At 36.0% G+C, this 16,029-nt stretch overlaps 1 protein-coding gene across 2 annotated transcripts in view; it reads right to left on the bottom strand.

Annotated features, from left to right (window-relative positions):
• Nucleotides 1-344: 344 nt before the first annotated feature.
• Nucleotides 345-16,029, bottom strand: part of MDFIC (MyoD family inhibitor domain containing) — a 97,155-nt gene continuing 81,470 nt past the window's right edge. For both annotated transcript variants that reach the window (XM_070369580.1, XM_070369579.1), the window contains exon 5: nucleotides 345-2,376. In XM_070369580.1, coding sequence (XP_070225681.1) covers nucleotides 2,129-2,376 — 248 coding nt within the window. In that variant the 3' untranslated portion in view covers nucleotides 345-2,128. The remainder of the gene's footprint in view (nucleotides 2,377-16,029) is intronic.

Here is a 16,029-nt window from a genome sequence, read left to right as displayed (position 1 = left end):
CAGAGAAACATTATTATAAAAGTGCTAATATCATCATTGTAAATAGCAGGATACACAAATATTAGACAAACAGTTTGGCAGAAAATTTTTGCAGTATAACAGTTATACTATTTTAATGATTCCAGGTCATTAGAAGGTTTTATATATCAATATAAAGTTGATACTCTTACATCCTAATATATATACATGTTAACTTTGGATATATGTAAATATTCAGATTCTGGTTACTAAGAAATAGTAGAAAGATGTTCTCATATTTCATTTGTTACATCAAAAATGCTCTTTAGGCCAGGAAGATAGACAGCTGTTGACTAGAATTCTATTTAAGCCTGACAATTTAAGTGTGTGTGTGTGTGTGTGTGTGTGTGTGTGTGTGTGTGTTTAAAGAGCACTAAAAGGGGATTCAAGAGTTTGCTAATTTTTTTTAAGCCTTTTAAGTAATGATATAAGTGGAAACTAGATTTCATCTCAAAGGAAAAATTGTTGGTGACATACCCATGCTTTAGGTTTTAAAATCTTAAAAGCCTAGATTTGCTAAAAGGCTTCCTAAAAATATGCATTTGTTTTTACTATCAATTTGATATTCAATTGGAATAATAAAAAATAACTATTCATCCAAAGATATACTTCCAAATTTCTACAAAGGTATTACATTAAATCAAACCAAACTGCAAGTTGGGGATATCAAGCTTAGCAGAAGAGCATGTAGTAGGAAAACGCCCTCTCCTTTTCATCTGTACCACACAGTCTCTATGTCTTAGTAACTTACTAAGTCTTAATAAGTAACTTAATAAGTCTTATTTCTTTACACTTAAGGATCTTTATAACCCACCATTTGGGTTTAATGTAAAATTGCAATACTGAAATTTGGTCATAGTAATGGATGTCAAGATTCCCACTGCACTGGAAGGAATAATTGGTATTTAAGGTTAACTGTGCTTATAAATATTGGGGGGTTTGCTTCTTAACCAAATAACCCTTCCCCTTGCAAAATACTTAAAGCTCTCAAAAGAAAAGTGTTTGAATAAATCAAAATCAAAATGCTGAGATTTTAATATAAAATTTTTCCTAATTTAAGTGCAACTTTTCAAAAGTACTCCACATTGTTTTTAAGATATAGCTATTTTAATAAAGCATTGTTTTTATCAAAACTTTATCATAACCTCTAAATTATGTTAAAAAAAAGCTTATTTTTAGTTAACTTAAATTTTATAGTTTTTTTAAAGAAAGATGTATTGCCACAACTAAAGAAAATACATACATGAGGCATTTTTCTTGTAACTGCTCAAGGGCACAGTCAGCTCAGGTTGGTCACCTAAAACTTGGTCCTAAAGCTAATTCATTCAAGCAGCAGATGAATCACTCATCCCAAGAGGCCTCCTTCAAATGCCACATTCTCCTCGAAGCCTTCTGAATATTCCCATAGACATTAGCTCTTCCTTTCTGTGTATCCCTACAGCCTTTTGAGTTTCTCTCTCTCATAATCATGACTTCCATATGCCTGTGGGCTGGCTTATTCTTTACCAGTCTCTTTGCCTAAACTTTCCTCTGCTTCTCTGGATGGCAGCTGAATGCCATCTATCTCGGCACTGCAGCAGCTCACACACAGCAGGCACTCAGTGTCTGTTGAACAAGCAGAGCATAGACACAAACTCTAGGTGCCCAATGCTTGTGTGGGTGTGTTTCTCAAAGTTTACCCTAAGGAATGCTTACTTTTAACCACTGTAAAAACATACAAAATAAATTGTCTGATTTAAATAACCACCAGAAAAGAATACATTTGGAGCAAGGGGCTCCTAAGACAGGTTAAAAGAAACATAGAGAAATAAGTATAAAAAGGAGGAGACATTTTGTATTTTTTTTTTTTCTTTTTTTCTGTTTGTGGCCAAAATGTCCCTCAGTCACTGCAACCTATTAACAAGTTTAAAAGTAGTTAAAATTTCACATATTAAACCATGTGGACTTGGTTAGAGGGAGAAAAAAAGGCTTTCAGAGATTACCTAAAATAATGAGTTAACAGTGCAAGTACTGGGTTGTTTGATGAGAATTTTACCACGTGCTTTTCTTTTACCTCAAAAGAAAAAACTTCAAATACTCTCCAGTTTTAAGGCAAACAGAAGATAAATACTTAGGAAGGAAAACAAATCCCGCAGCACTCCATGCAGATCTCCAGGCAGTCTGACGATTCACAGCAGGCGTCCATGATGCCGCAGTCCATGTCACAGGGGCAGTTACAGTCATCCCCCACCTCATCTCCACAGCAGCAGCAGCAGGCTTCCGAGGTGCAGATGCCACACGAGGCTTGTCCCAGGACAATGTTGCAGAGCGTCAGGAATTCACAGAACAGGCAGGCCAGGATACAGTGGACACAGCAGTCTTCATTTTCAGGTGGGAGGAGACCACAGTCAGAGAAAGAAGGAACACAAAATATATAAATCATCAGTAAACGGAATGATACTTGATGAAAGGAAGTAATCCAGAACCTAATGACCTGCGGTCCTAGAAGTCTTCTGTGGGTTGGAAGGATGAAAAGAAACAGGTTAAATTTTAGATGAACAATCTTTAGAAGCAGATATTGCATTTGGTGGGGAGGGAAAGACTGTATATACATGTGTGTGTGCCTGTGGGTTAGAGTATTACTCAGGGTGCACTGGTCCGTGGTTCTAGGTTCTACCCCTCTATGCCTCTCATCCCTCTTCCCTATATCCTACTGCTCTCTGCTAAATGACAGGAAAGTCCTTCAGAAAACAAGTTACTGCAATGTCCCCACCTGCTCTAAAACTGCAAGGAAAAAAAATTTAAAATGATACATTCAGTATGTTATTGAATAATTAATTCAACAGCTAAATTGGAATCCATTAAACTGGGATCAGCATATTTTATTTCCCAATAAAACTGGCTCAATTTTATGGTCCCTGATTTTTTTGGTTTCACAAGAATTAAAAACAGACCCTGGCCCCAACCATTGTTTCCGGGATAGTTCTGCCTATCTCTAACAAAGGATACATACCTTAGCAAATGTGAATAATGACACAGTAACACTGCTTTCCCACTTCCTGTGCATGAAGTACTTTACTGAGACATCTCTAATGATGCCTTTTTGAACAACTAATGTCATGAACTGATAGAAAGAAGTGAGAATTTAACAGATTACAATCTAATAAATTTAGTACACCATATTCTAAGCTTCTTTCCTCAGAATTTTGGGTCAAGTAAAAGGAGCAACTGAAGAAAATGTCTATTTCCAGAAGACTTTAACACATGCAATAAAATAATTTTAAGACCAATGTTATAAGACATTTGTCTTATTTCAGAAATATTTATGAATTTTTAGCAGGACTATTTATATAGGTGTGTTTGTGTTCCTTTCCTTCTTTAAAAATTTCATATGATACATGCTTTAATGAGGGGATTCTGCTTCCAAGAACAGCAACAGACAGTACAGAACAATCCCCTATCTATATCCCACTGTGACATGACTTGTGTGTTTCTGTATTTGGCTTTAAGATTGAGTGCCTTTGATGGAGTTTCATCAAATTGTGTATTCATTCCATCATAACCACCCCCCCCCACCTCTGAATATTCCGTTTCTCTGTAGTCTCTAACTTAGTAGCATCTATAAATTTGTAAAAGAGGGAAATGTGGGAAATACATACTTTACATCCCAGATGGCAAAAAGGAGGAGGGTCAGGAAAAACTCAAAAAGGAAACTCCAGAGTTGTTTGTAGAATTAAAGGCTAGGAGTTCCCTGCTAACCTAGTGGTTAGGATTCTTGGCTTTCACTGCCATGGTCCAGGTTCAATCCCTGGTCAGGGAGCTGAGATCGTGCAAGCTGCCTGGTTCAGCCAGAAGAAAAAAAAAAAAGGCTAAAAAAATACATTGGTGTTTCCTCCCATCCTTCTCAGGGCCAAGCCCACTCTCATATAAAATGGTCTATGGAGCAACCGGAAAATGATCACAGAATTCTAAAACTGTGAGTTTCTGTCTTCCTCTAATGTTTTTAGTAATACAGTAGTCCTCCACATTCCAAGACCCCCAGTGGATGCCTGAAATCATGGATAGTACTGAACTCTATACATACTCTTTTTCCCCCATGCATACATACTTACGATGAAGTCTAATTTATAAACTGGACAAAGAGATTAGCAGTAACTACTAGTAAAATAGAATAGTTATAACAATTTTCTATAATAAAAGTTATGTGAATGTAGTCTCCCTTGAAATATTTTATAGAAATTTAATGCCTTTTCCATCTTAACTATACACTTATTATACACTGTGGCCATACCTTTTACAGTTTGAGGTGAAATAACAAAATTATGAATTTCTTTTCCCTTCTTCACAATTTCATGGATAGAAGATTCATTCTTACTGTAGACTTTAGCAACCTCAGTGTATAATTTGTGTGTGTGTGTGTGTCTTTCCTTATTAAATTGAGAACTTTCACCTATTTACTCAAAGTACTTTACAGTTTCTTTGTGGCATGTATGGGTTGCCCGGATCAGTACTCTTGTGCTTTGGAGCTGTCATTGTGTAAAATCAAAGTTACTTGAACACAAGCATGGTGATATTGAGACAGTTGGTCTGAAACCAAGAAGGCTGCTACATACGAACAGGTGGAACACACTGCACAAAGGGATGATTCGTGTTTTGGGTGGGATGGAGGGGGTGGCATGAGATTTCGTCATGCTACTTGGAGCAGCGTGCAATTTAAAACTTATGAATTTTATTTCTAGAGTCTTCTATTGAATACTTTGGTACTGTGAGTAAATGAAACCACAGAAAACAAAACCACACATAAGGGGGGGCTACAGTATCCAATCACAACAAGGGAACAGCGAAATCAACTCCATGGATCCAAGTCCATAGTCTTGGGAAGTCCTGGGTTTCTAGAGAGCCTCTACTTTCCCTGTTTCTACATTCCTTCTATAAACTTTTAGCCTGATATCTTATGTGTCTCAGTTCAGTAGAGTTTATCTAGGATTACATTATCATCATGATTTGTAAAATATCTGAAACATTATAGAGCTGACTTTATTATTATTCCTATTAAGAAATTCGTGTTTAACTGGCAAGCAAGCCAGTTCTATTCAATATGTCTTCAAACAAATACCTGTATTAACTGATTCTAAGGACACGTCCAACCTTAACTTTGTATTCTGCTATGGGATGGCCTGTATTTCAAAACTAAGAGGGGAATCCATAAGAACTTACTTGATACTGAAAACCTTAAGCACAGTTATTGAACATTAGATTATTTATGGACTAATCATGAAATCAAAGTATATGTAGTGAACTTATCTTGAAGGGGAAAGAATGGCCTTAGAATGGCCTTCCCACCAGCCTTAGAAATAGAGGGTTACAATACCTTTGAAGCTCTCTTTGGTCCCTTCCTAAGTACATCTTCCTCTTCCCTTGCTTTTTGTTGTACTTTGTACTACAATGAATGTGTAAATATCCCTACATAACCTATCAGAAAGGAAATGATACCACATAACTTCCTGTAACACTTTTCTCAATATTATGTATTTCAGATTTACCTTTCTTAATTCTTGTAGTTAAAGTTCACTTGTTTTACATTATATTTATCCATCCTATTTAGGAGTATTCTGGTCATTTCCAGTGCTTTGCTATTCCAAACATTAATGTTTGAAACAGGTTTGTGCAAGTCTCCTAGAGCCAATTTGCTAAATAACTGACAGTAGAACTGCTGGGTTCTAAGATGCACATATATTTAATCAAGTTAGGTAATACTGCATTTGTTTCTAAAGTGACTGCTCCAAAATGTATTCCCACAACCAAGTATGAGAATGCTCACTGCTCCACATCCTCACCAATCTTTGAAAATGTCGTATTTTTGAAACTTTGAAACTTTCATATATACCAATTTGTTGCATGTGAATGGCATCTCATGGTGGTCTTCTTTGCATTTACTTGTTTACTAATAAATTTGAACATCTTTTCATGCTTTTGGCCATTCATGTTTCCTCTTCTTTGAAACAGGTGTTCATGTATTTCCCTCACTTTTCTATTGAATTGCCTGTTTTTATTATCGACTTGTAGAAGTTCTTCATGTAGTGAAGACATCCATCCATCAGTCCTTTGTCAAATATGATTGTCCTCTCTTAGTACTGACTTTTTGAAGTTAAGAGATAAGATGCACATGAGCTAATGTTTAGACTGAGAGTTTGAAGTGATGAAGAGAAATTCAATCAAATCTTTTCTTTAGCTGGAAATACCAGGTGGAGATATCAGATAGACTAAGGTATTTGAGAAGACTCTTGAGAGTCCCATGAACTGCAAGGAGATCCAACCAGTCCATTCTAAAGGAGATCAGTTCTGGGTGTTCTTTGGAAGGAATGATGCTAAAGCTGAAACTCCAGTACTTTGGCCACTTCACGCAAAGAGTTGACTCATTGGAAAAGACTCTGATGCTGGGAGGGACTGGGGGCACGAGGAAAAGGGGACAACAGAGGATGAGATGGCTGGATGGCATCACCGACTCAATGGACGTGGGTTTGGGTGAACTCCGGGAGTTGGTGATGGACAAGGAGGCCTGGTGTGCTGCAATGCATGGGGTCTCAAAGAGTCGGACACGAATGAGCGACTGACCTGAACTGAACTGAAGGAAGTAAAATGGAAGACTGACGAGTTTGGCTAATGAGTAAGTGAAAAGAGGAGGTGCTAACAAATTTGGTGGTAGAATGAAATAGAAAAGTTTTAGTGTCTTATTCAGAACAAGGGAGTGCAGCCATTCTGATATACAGAACAGGAGGGGAAACCAATAAGTAGTCAGGAAGGAGTGACTGAATGTGAATGATATGAAATCAGCTGCTCTCAAGATGAAGAGGAACGAGGGTGACAGTCACAGCTAAACCATTCATAGCCGCTCAGAGAACATATTCATTTGAGAATTAAAATCTGTTCCAGATCTTAGACAATAGTGACAGTTGTTATACAAAAATCAGAAGCCCTAAGCCAAGAACAGATTCTCTCCAAACTTCTTCTAGTTAGCTAACAAGATCTACAAAGAATTTAATTCTGTTAAACTTTGTATTTTTAGTAAACAACATGAAAAAATAAATTCTTAGTGCTAAACAGATCAAACACTCCTAGACTGTGTTCAACAACATAGTGTAACTTCTATAACGGATACCAATGGTGGTTTTATGTAGAATAATAAGCCTAGCATTAATGAAGGAAAAGCATTTATTAATTAATGTGTTATCTTACAAGAGACATTTTTACCACTCTTGTACTTTATTTATGAAACTTGGTAATAAATTCTATTTTAAGCTCTTTAAAAACATTAATTCATTTGATTCAAATAACATCTCTAAGAAGCAGTAATGGTATTATTCCCATTTTACCACAGATAGATTTTATAGAAAATTTAGGCCGCTGCTGCTAAGTCACTTCAGTTGAGTCCGACTCTGTGAGACCCCATAGATGGCAGCCCACCAGGCTCCGCCATCCCTGGGATTCTCCAGGCAAGAACACTGGAGTGGGTTGCCATTTCCTTCTCCAATGCATGAAAGTGAAAAGTGAAAGTGAAGTCGCTCAGTCGTGTCCGACTCTTCATGACCCCATGGACTGCAGCCTACCAGGCTCCTCCATCCATGGGATTTTCAAGGCAAGAGTACTGGAGTGGGGTGCCATTGCCTTCTCCAAGAAAACTGAGGAGATCTGCTCAAAGTCACAGAGGCAGGAAGTAGCAGAGCCAGGATTGGAGCCCACGTGATCCCCCTCTATCATCCATGGTCTAATCCAGCAGCCTATGCTGCTGGGATGGGAATGACTACTTTTAACACTTCGTACATCTTCCTGGAGGAGGTCAGTTATAAATAACTAATTTCTGCTGATTTGTCTTGCTGATCTTGTTTTCAGCCTCAATTCGTGTTTTCTTTCTAAAGATGAATTTTAGTTTTAATGAAGATCTGATAGTAAATGTTATCCTCAAGAAAGAGCAAAGTTGATGAGTTGGAGAACTCATAAATTTCCAGTCACATTGGTGAAATAGACAAAAAAGGGTAGGCAGCCAAGACAGAGATGGTGTCTCAATCAAAAGTAATCTAAATTTAAAACTTAAAAATTAATGTATGAACAGGAGCAATGTACAGAGTAAATAGGAACTCTACTGGTATACGGTTATGACAGATTTTTAAAAAGCTTTTTTTGCAAATATTAAAACTTACAAAAATAGTTATCGTATCCTGCCTAATTTACTGGAAAAGCACTTTGGGCTGCTCTGAAAAATCAAATCTGAAGAAGCCACAATTCAAAATTCATTTCAGAGATTAAAGTGATATTAAGCAAGGTGCATTCATGGAGAAATCTACCAAAACCACATCCATTTTCTACTTTATAAGTAGAAAACTACTCAGATATGACAACAAAAAAGCAACAAGCCAAAAAATGAATTCCTAAATCCTATCAAATCAGTGTAATAACCTGATTTGTATTCCTTGCCAAAAGGATTTTTCTTTCCAGTTGTGTTCTGGAAACAGTAGTTTGATTGCAACTGGAGGTAACGAAAAGGTTAAAATAATCTAAGAAGAAATAGCAGTTATAGTTTACCACCCCTCTCATCCCCAGGGGGATGGAAAATCATAAAAGGCATTAAGTTGTTGGTTTTATTTGAAGCAAAGAGAGGATTATAAGAATTAACAAACTAAGAAGACTTAAATTGTGAAACAAACTAAAAAAGATGAGTCCTCTGCATCCATGTAGTTCACCGTCAGAAATAATTGTTTTTCCCCCTGTTCTTGTGGTTTTTCGTTTTTATGGTTTTATTCGGTCATATTTGTAGTTTTTTGCCAAAAGCGTTTAACCTTTGAGAAGCCAACTAGGTTCTGGGAAGGATGCCTTTTCCAAACTGGGCCCAAAAGAATTGCACAATTCAGTGTATTACTGAGAGGAGAATTCAGCACAAGACTGACAGCTACTGTAAATTTAGGAAAACAAAGAAAAAAATCAGCAGCCAAGGAGCTAAAAAGAAAGCATAAAAGGAAATATTTGGCACAGTGTTTGATTAAAAAAAAAAAAACAAAACTATTACGGATTACTTGCAGACACAAACCCAAACAAAATCTTTGAGTCCTTTGGAAGGTCATCAATGTTAAATCCATGCAGCTGGCATATCTGGCAAGGGTCTGTTATAGCTTCCCAATGCCATGAAGGTAACAACTGAACCTTACTTAAACAGCATTTTAGATGACTGGTGGAAGTATCTGTGACTGATTTGAGGCTCTTTGTTCTCTTTAAAATGAGATTGAGATTTATTTTTGTAAGGATACATGAGTTTAATAATAAAATTATCCCAAATTGATTTGCCCAAATCATTGGTGGCCCCAAATACTAGGCAAATATGAGAAAAGCAATTTGTTATAGTGAAAGGAACCCAAAGAGCCATCAGAAAACTCTGCACAGTAAACTCAGCTGTATTCTAAATAAGTCTATTTTTTTAGTTTCCTTCTTTTAAGATGTGGTATGACAGGTGCTTTGAATTTCTTGGAACAAAGACACCAAACAGCAGAGTACAGGGAAGGGCAAAGAACAGTGAATTCTGAGAATAACCCACAACCCATTTTTGAGCAAAGGCAGGTTTGTATGTGTCTTATCTTGAGTAATCTCTAATAACATTTCCTATGACTGAAAATGCTTGAAAATACTTTCTTAATCAGGTCTCCATCATGTAAACTATATACAAAGAAATGGGTTCATTATTTTTTTTCCAACAGGCCAACAATATGCCAAGGAGCAAATACAGATTGAAACATGAGCAGTCAGTTATGTGTAATTACTAATTCAGGAAACTGTGTTGCGATCAAACCTGACTCTAGCTTTACAGAGTCAGAGAACCCATAGGTGACTCCATGTCTTTAGCTGCTGAGGCTCACATCCACCCTGGGAGGACAAAGAGCGACTCACCATGCAGGGTAAGAGGCATTCCTCTACCCAGATACTGCTTTGCTGCAACTGTTTCTCAATAAAATCCAAAAGCAGGCTGAAAGTGGGTTTTGGTCATCTTGAATCGCAGCCAGGATGGCTAAGTTAGTATCTGGCCTCTGTGAAAGTCAGCTGTGAGGGATGAGATGCAGACATCTCCAGGGAGTTCCGCTCTTCAAGTGATTGTGGGGGCAGGAAATATTTACTAAGACGGCACGGTAGCTCAGCTCCAAGGAGCTGTGTGTCTTCAAGCCAGAGGACGCACGGCATTCTGGCCTACGGCCCTAGAATGACCTGCTGCTTGCATAAATTGGCCTGAAGTACGCCTCCCACACAGAGCCCTCTGGCACACTGCTGTCCCAGCGAGGCCATGCATCTTAGCCAAAACACAGTCAAGATTTTCCTAGTAGGGAAGAAAGTGAGATAGGTCAGGAGGTAAAAGAAAGAGAGCAAGTTACGTTTTCCACTGCAGCACCAAGACCACACTTAGAGAAACAACAATAACCTTTACTATTATCTTTCCTCAATGAACTCAAAAGACCTGGAGGAAAAACAGCACCATTCTCCCCCACCCCACAGACAGACTCCTTGATCATTTTCCTAACACGTGTCCAAGTCCTGGAGTCCCTTCTCCTCCTATGGGAAGTGCATTCATATTTTAAATTACAGTAAGTGGAGAGCAGTTTTTTTTTTTTATTCTCTTTGTTGATCCTGCTGCTTGATTTGCTGCTGATTGATTAAAACATTCCAAATTCTCGGGAGAAATTTGACCCACTGATTGTTGGTCATGACTTAACTGTAACCCTGATTCACGTAGTCCTTTCTAGAGTCACCTTTTATAAAGTCTAAGAAGGAAACAAAAAGTGCAACAAAAAAAGTTTCCTGGGAGCTTTAGACAGAAATCTGCCAGGGAGCAAAATGCTGAATTAGTAGAAGTGTTTAATTTAAAACATATTAAAAGAAAAGTATGTGGGCAGTGAGGCAGCAAAAGAAAAGTGAAAAAATATCAATGGTGCAAGTATTATTTATTTTAGTTTATTGAATCTCTACATATTTAAAATCATACATTTGATAGCTGGTAATGTTACTATTCTCAAAGGGTTAAGATAAGGATTAAAAGAGACAACATATACAAAGTACTCAGTAAAGAATTTATCATGTAAGTACTTAATAAAATATTATTACTGTGATAACAATGATGACGATGGTACAATATTTATTCTAGAGAGGCTACAACTCTCCATCTTTCAATGTATTGTTCACTCTGATTACCACACCAAAATAGAGCCATTCTATTTTAACCTAAGGAGGTTTATTAAAGGCTCTGTTCTTAGTTCAAATACTTAAAAAAGAGACTCAAGAAGGCAATTCTAAGAGAATTTGCAGAAGAGTGGAGCAGAAATCTGCCTGGAAAGATTTAGTCAATCTTGTGTGTTTGGCTACAGCAGGAGATTTAAAAATAATAATCTTTTCCCATATTTAAACTATTATCCATTTATTTTCTCAGGAAGCTAGAAAGCAAAGACAGTAAAACCATACTTGAACCTACTCAGTGCTGACTTTATTAGTTGGCCAGCTGAAATATCTCTAATCCAAAAAGTTTAATTAATAGGAAGGTTGACTTTAACTTTTGGATAACAAAATCTACTTTAGATCTTAAAAGCATTTTCCTAGAAAGAATCACTACATAAACAGTCTGCTAAAGTTGGTCACAATATTATCTATGTTTAGGACAAAAAATAAGTATAAGAAACTATGTATTTGTATAAAAATGATGTAAGAAATCTCTCCCAAAAGCTTAATATTTTCTCATTTTTAATTTTTGCCACTGTGTTTATTTTACAATTTACCTTTCAGCCTCACATTTTCTGATTTGTGCTTGTTTAAATATTGTGCCAAGGTATATAATGAAAAAGAATCAGCATTTTTTTTAAGCCATGTGGGTATCCTACTTGGGTTATCTTATAAAAGGTGATAATGGTGATAATACTATAAATAGTAAACAGTAAAATAACACTTTTGCCATATGGGATTCTATTTATTCATTTTTATTGATGTATAATTTACATATAGTATATTAGTTCCAGGTATACAGTATAATGATTCCATATTTGTATATGCTGCAAAATGATCACCATAGTGTGTCTCAGTAAAATCCATCATCGTATATAATTACACATATTTTTTCTTTCAGAGAAACTTTCAAATATGTAATACAGTATTATTGATTATAGTCAATCCACACAACTTCTTTATTTTATAGTGGGAAATTTATAGCTTTCGACACCCTGTAACCATTTTGTCCACCGCCCCCCTCCCTACCTCCAGGCTCTGGCCACCAGCAACCTGGTCTTTTCATCTATAGCTGTTGTTAAGATGCCACATATAAGACCATAATGATATTTCGTCTTTGTCTGATTTATTTCATTTAGCATAATGCTCTGAAGGCCCATCCATGTTGTTGCAAATGGCAAGATTTCCTTCTTTTTAATGGCTAAATAATATTCCATGGTATAATATACACCGTATTTTCTTTAACAATTGATCAATCAGTGGACACTTAAGGCTATTTCCATATCTTGGCTATTGTAGATAATGCTGCAATGAACACTGGGGTATGTTTTCGAATTCGTGTTTTTATTTTCTTTAGATGAATACCTGGAAGTGGAATTGCTGGATCGCATGGTCACTCTATGTTGAGAAAACTCCATACTATTTTCTGTAGTGACTACTAATTTACATTCTCTTCTATAGTGCACAAGCTTCCCTTTTCTCCACAATCTTACCAACTCTTATTTCTTGTCTTTTAGAAAACAGCCATTCTAATGGGTGTGAAGTGATATCTCATTGTAGTTTTTAAATCATATTGTTTCTTTGCTATTGAGCTATAGGAATTATTTATATATTTTGGATATTAATCCAAATTTGCATATACTTTCTCCCATTTAGTAGACTGCCTTTTCATTTTGTCGCTGGTTTCGTCTTGAATAAACTTTTTAGTCTGAAGTACCCTTACTTGTTTATTTTTGCTTTAAATGCAACACCTTTGATTTTTGGATCAAATCTAAAAAGTCATCACCAAGACCTGTGTCAAGGATCTGACTACCTATGCTTTATTCTAGGAGTTTTATAGTTTCAGGCATTAAATTCAAGTCTTCAGTCTTATAATAATTTTTGTCTATAGTATAAGATAGTGGTTATGTCTTTTGATATAACCAGTGTCATTCTTTTGAATGTGGCTATCCAGTTTTCACAGCATCATTTATTAGTGTCTGTCCTTCCCCTGTTGTATATTCTTACCTCCTCTGTCATATTAATGGACCATATATCTGTGGGCTTATTTCTGAGCTCGCTCTTCTGTTTCATCAGTTAATGTGCCTGTTTTTATGCCAATACCATACTGCTTTTTATTATAATTTTGTATCATAGTCAAAATCAGACCACATGATTTCTTGGTTTTGTTCCTTTCTTAAGATTGCTTTGACTATTCTGGATCTTTTGTAGTTCCATACAAATTTCAAAATTGCTTGTTCTATTTCTGTGGAAAATGCCATTGGTATTTTGACAGGGATTGCACCAAATCTGTATATTGCTTTGGATAGTATGGACATTTTAATATTATTAATTTTTCTAATCCATAAGCACAAGTATCTTCCCATTTATTTTTCTTCAATTCCTTTCATCAATGTCTTATAGTGTTCAGTATAGAGGTCTTTCATTTCTTTGGTTAAATTTATTCCTGGGTATTCATTTTGATGTAGTTATAAATGGGATTATTTTAAGTTTGATATATTATTATTAGTGTACAGAAATGGGACAAACTTTTTAATATTAATACTGGATACAACAACTTCATTGACTTCAATGATTAGATCTAATAGTTTTTGGAAGTGTCTATACATGGTTTTCCATATATCCATAAGATCATGTCATCTGCAAACAGAGGCATTTATACTTCTTTTTAAATTGAATGTCTACTTTTTCTTGCCTAATTCCTCTGTCTAGGGCTTCCAGTACTATGCTGAATAAAAGTGGTGAGAATAGGCATCCTTGTTTTGTTCCCAGTCCCAGAAGAAACCCTTTCAGCTTTTACTGTTGAATATGTTAGTGGTGGGCATATCATATATGGCCTGTATTATATTTAGGTATGCTCCCTCTATGCCTACTTTTTTGAGAATTTTCATCACAAAGGATGTTGAATTTTGTCCAATGTTTTTTCTACATCTATTGAGATGATCATGATTTTTATCCTCCATTTTGTTAATGTGGTGTATCACACTGATTGATTTGTGGATGCTGAATCACATACTTGTATCCCTGGAATAAACCCCAGTTGATCGTGGTGTAAGATCCTTTTGATGTATTGAATTCAGTTAGCCATTGTTTGGTTGAGGATATTTGCATCTTTGTTCATCAAGGATAGTGTCCTGTAATTTTTTTTTTTTTTTTTGGTGTCTTTGTTTATTTTTGGTATCAGAGTAATGCTGGTCTCATAAAAATGTGCAAGTATTCCCTCCTCTTCTATTTTCTGGAAGAGTTTGAGAAGGACTGGTATTCGTTCTTCCTTAAAATTTTGGAAGAATTCACCAATAAAGCCATCTGGTTCTAACTTTTGTTTATTGGAAGGATTTTTTTTTTTTTTTAATTTTCATTACTGATTCTATCTCCTTCCCCAAAATAGGTCTTTTTGGATTTTCTACTTCTTCTTGACTCAATAAGCTGCATATTTCTAGAAATTTATCCAAGTTGTCTATTTTTTGGAATATAATTGTTCATAGGATCCTATGTTCCTTTATATGGTATCATTTATGTTTACTTTTCTGATTCTGAGTCATCTCTCTTGGTGAGTCTATCTATTTCACTTATTTCCACTCTGATTTTTGTAGTTTTCTTCCTTCTACTAACTTTAGACTTTGTTCTTATTTTTCTAGTTCCTTGCAGTATAAATTAAGCTGTTTGAGATTTTTCTTATTTCTTGAGGTAGGCATTTATTAGTATATACTTTCCACATAGAACTGCTTTTGCTTTGTCCCATAAATTTTGATATGTTGTATTTCCATTTCATTTGTCTCAAGGTAGTTTATTTCTCTTTTGATTTCTTCTTTGACTCACTGGTTATTCAATAGCATGTTGTCTAATCATTGCACATTTATGAATATTCCAATTTTTATATATATATATAGATAGTTGATTTACAATGCATTAATTTGTGTACAGCAAAGAGATTCAGTTATACAACTATACATATATATATTATATATATAATTTTTCATATTCTTTTCCATTATGGTTTGTCACAGGATTTTGGATATAGTTCCCTGTGCTATACAATAGGACCTCATTGTTCATCTTATATGTAAGATTGCCTCAGCTAACCTCAAACTCCCATTCCTTTTCTTTCCTACCTCACCTCACCCCCTGAAAACCACAAGTCTGTTCTCTATGTCTGTGAGTCTGTTTTTGTTTCATAGATGTGTTTATTTGTACAGAATTCTGAATTCTACATGTAAGTGATATAGTATTTGTCTCTCTGGCTTCATTTAGTATGATGATCTCTAGGGCCATCCATGTTGCTGCAAATGGCATTACTTCATTCTTTTTTATGGCTGAGTAGTATTCCATTGAATATATGTACCATATCTTCTGCTGATGGACATTTAGGTTGTTTCCATGTCTTGGCTACTGTAAATAATGCTGCCATGAACACAGGAATGCAAGTAATCTTTTCAAATTAGTCTTGTCTGGGTATATGCCCAGGAGTGGGATTGTTGGATCATATGGCAACTCAACTTTTAGTTTCTTTGAGGACCTCCATATTGTTTTCCATAGTGGCTGCACCAATTTACATTCCCACCAACAGTATAGGCGGGTGGGTTCCTTTTTCTCTCCACACTCTCCAGCATTTGTAGACTTTTTAAGGAGGGTCATTCTGACTGGCGTGAGGTAGTACGCTGTAGGAGTCCCAGTGGCTATCAGAGGCAGGTGATATACAGATAACTCTGGGGAGCACGCATAAGAATCAAGGTATTCAGTCATGTCCAACTCTTTGTGACCCCACAGACTATACTCCACCAGGCTCCT

This window comes from Bos mutus, chromosome 4 (genome assembly GCF_027580195.1).
Source record: "Bos mutus isolate GX-2022 chromosome 4, NWIPB_WYAK_1.1, whole genome shotgun sequence".
NCBI classification, from domain to species: Eukaryota; Metazoa; Chordata; class Mammalia; order Artiodactyla; family Bovidae; genus Bos; species Bos mutus.
This window is presented reverse-complemented; position numbering and strand designations above follow the sequence as displayed.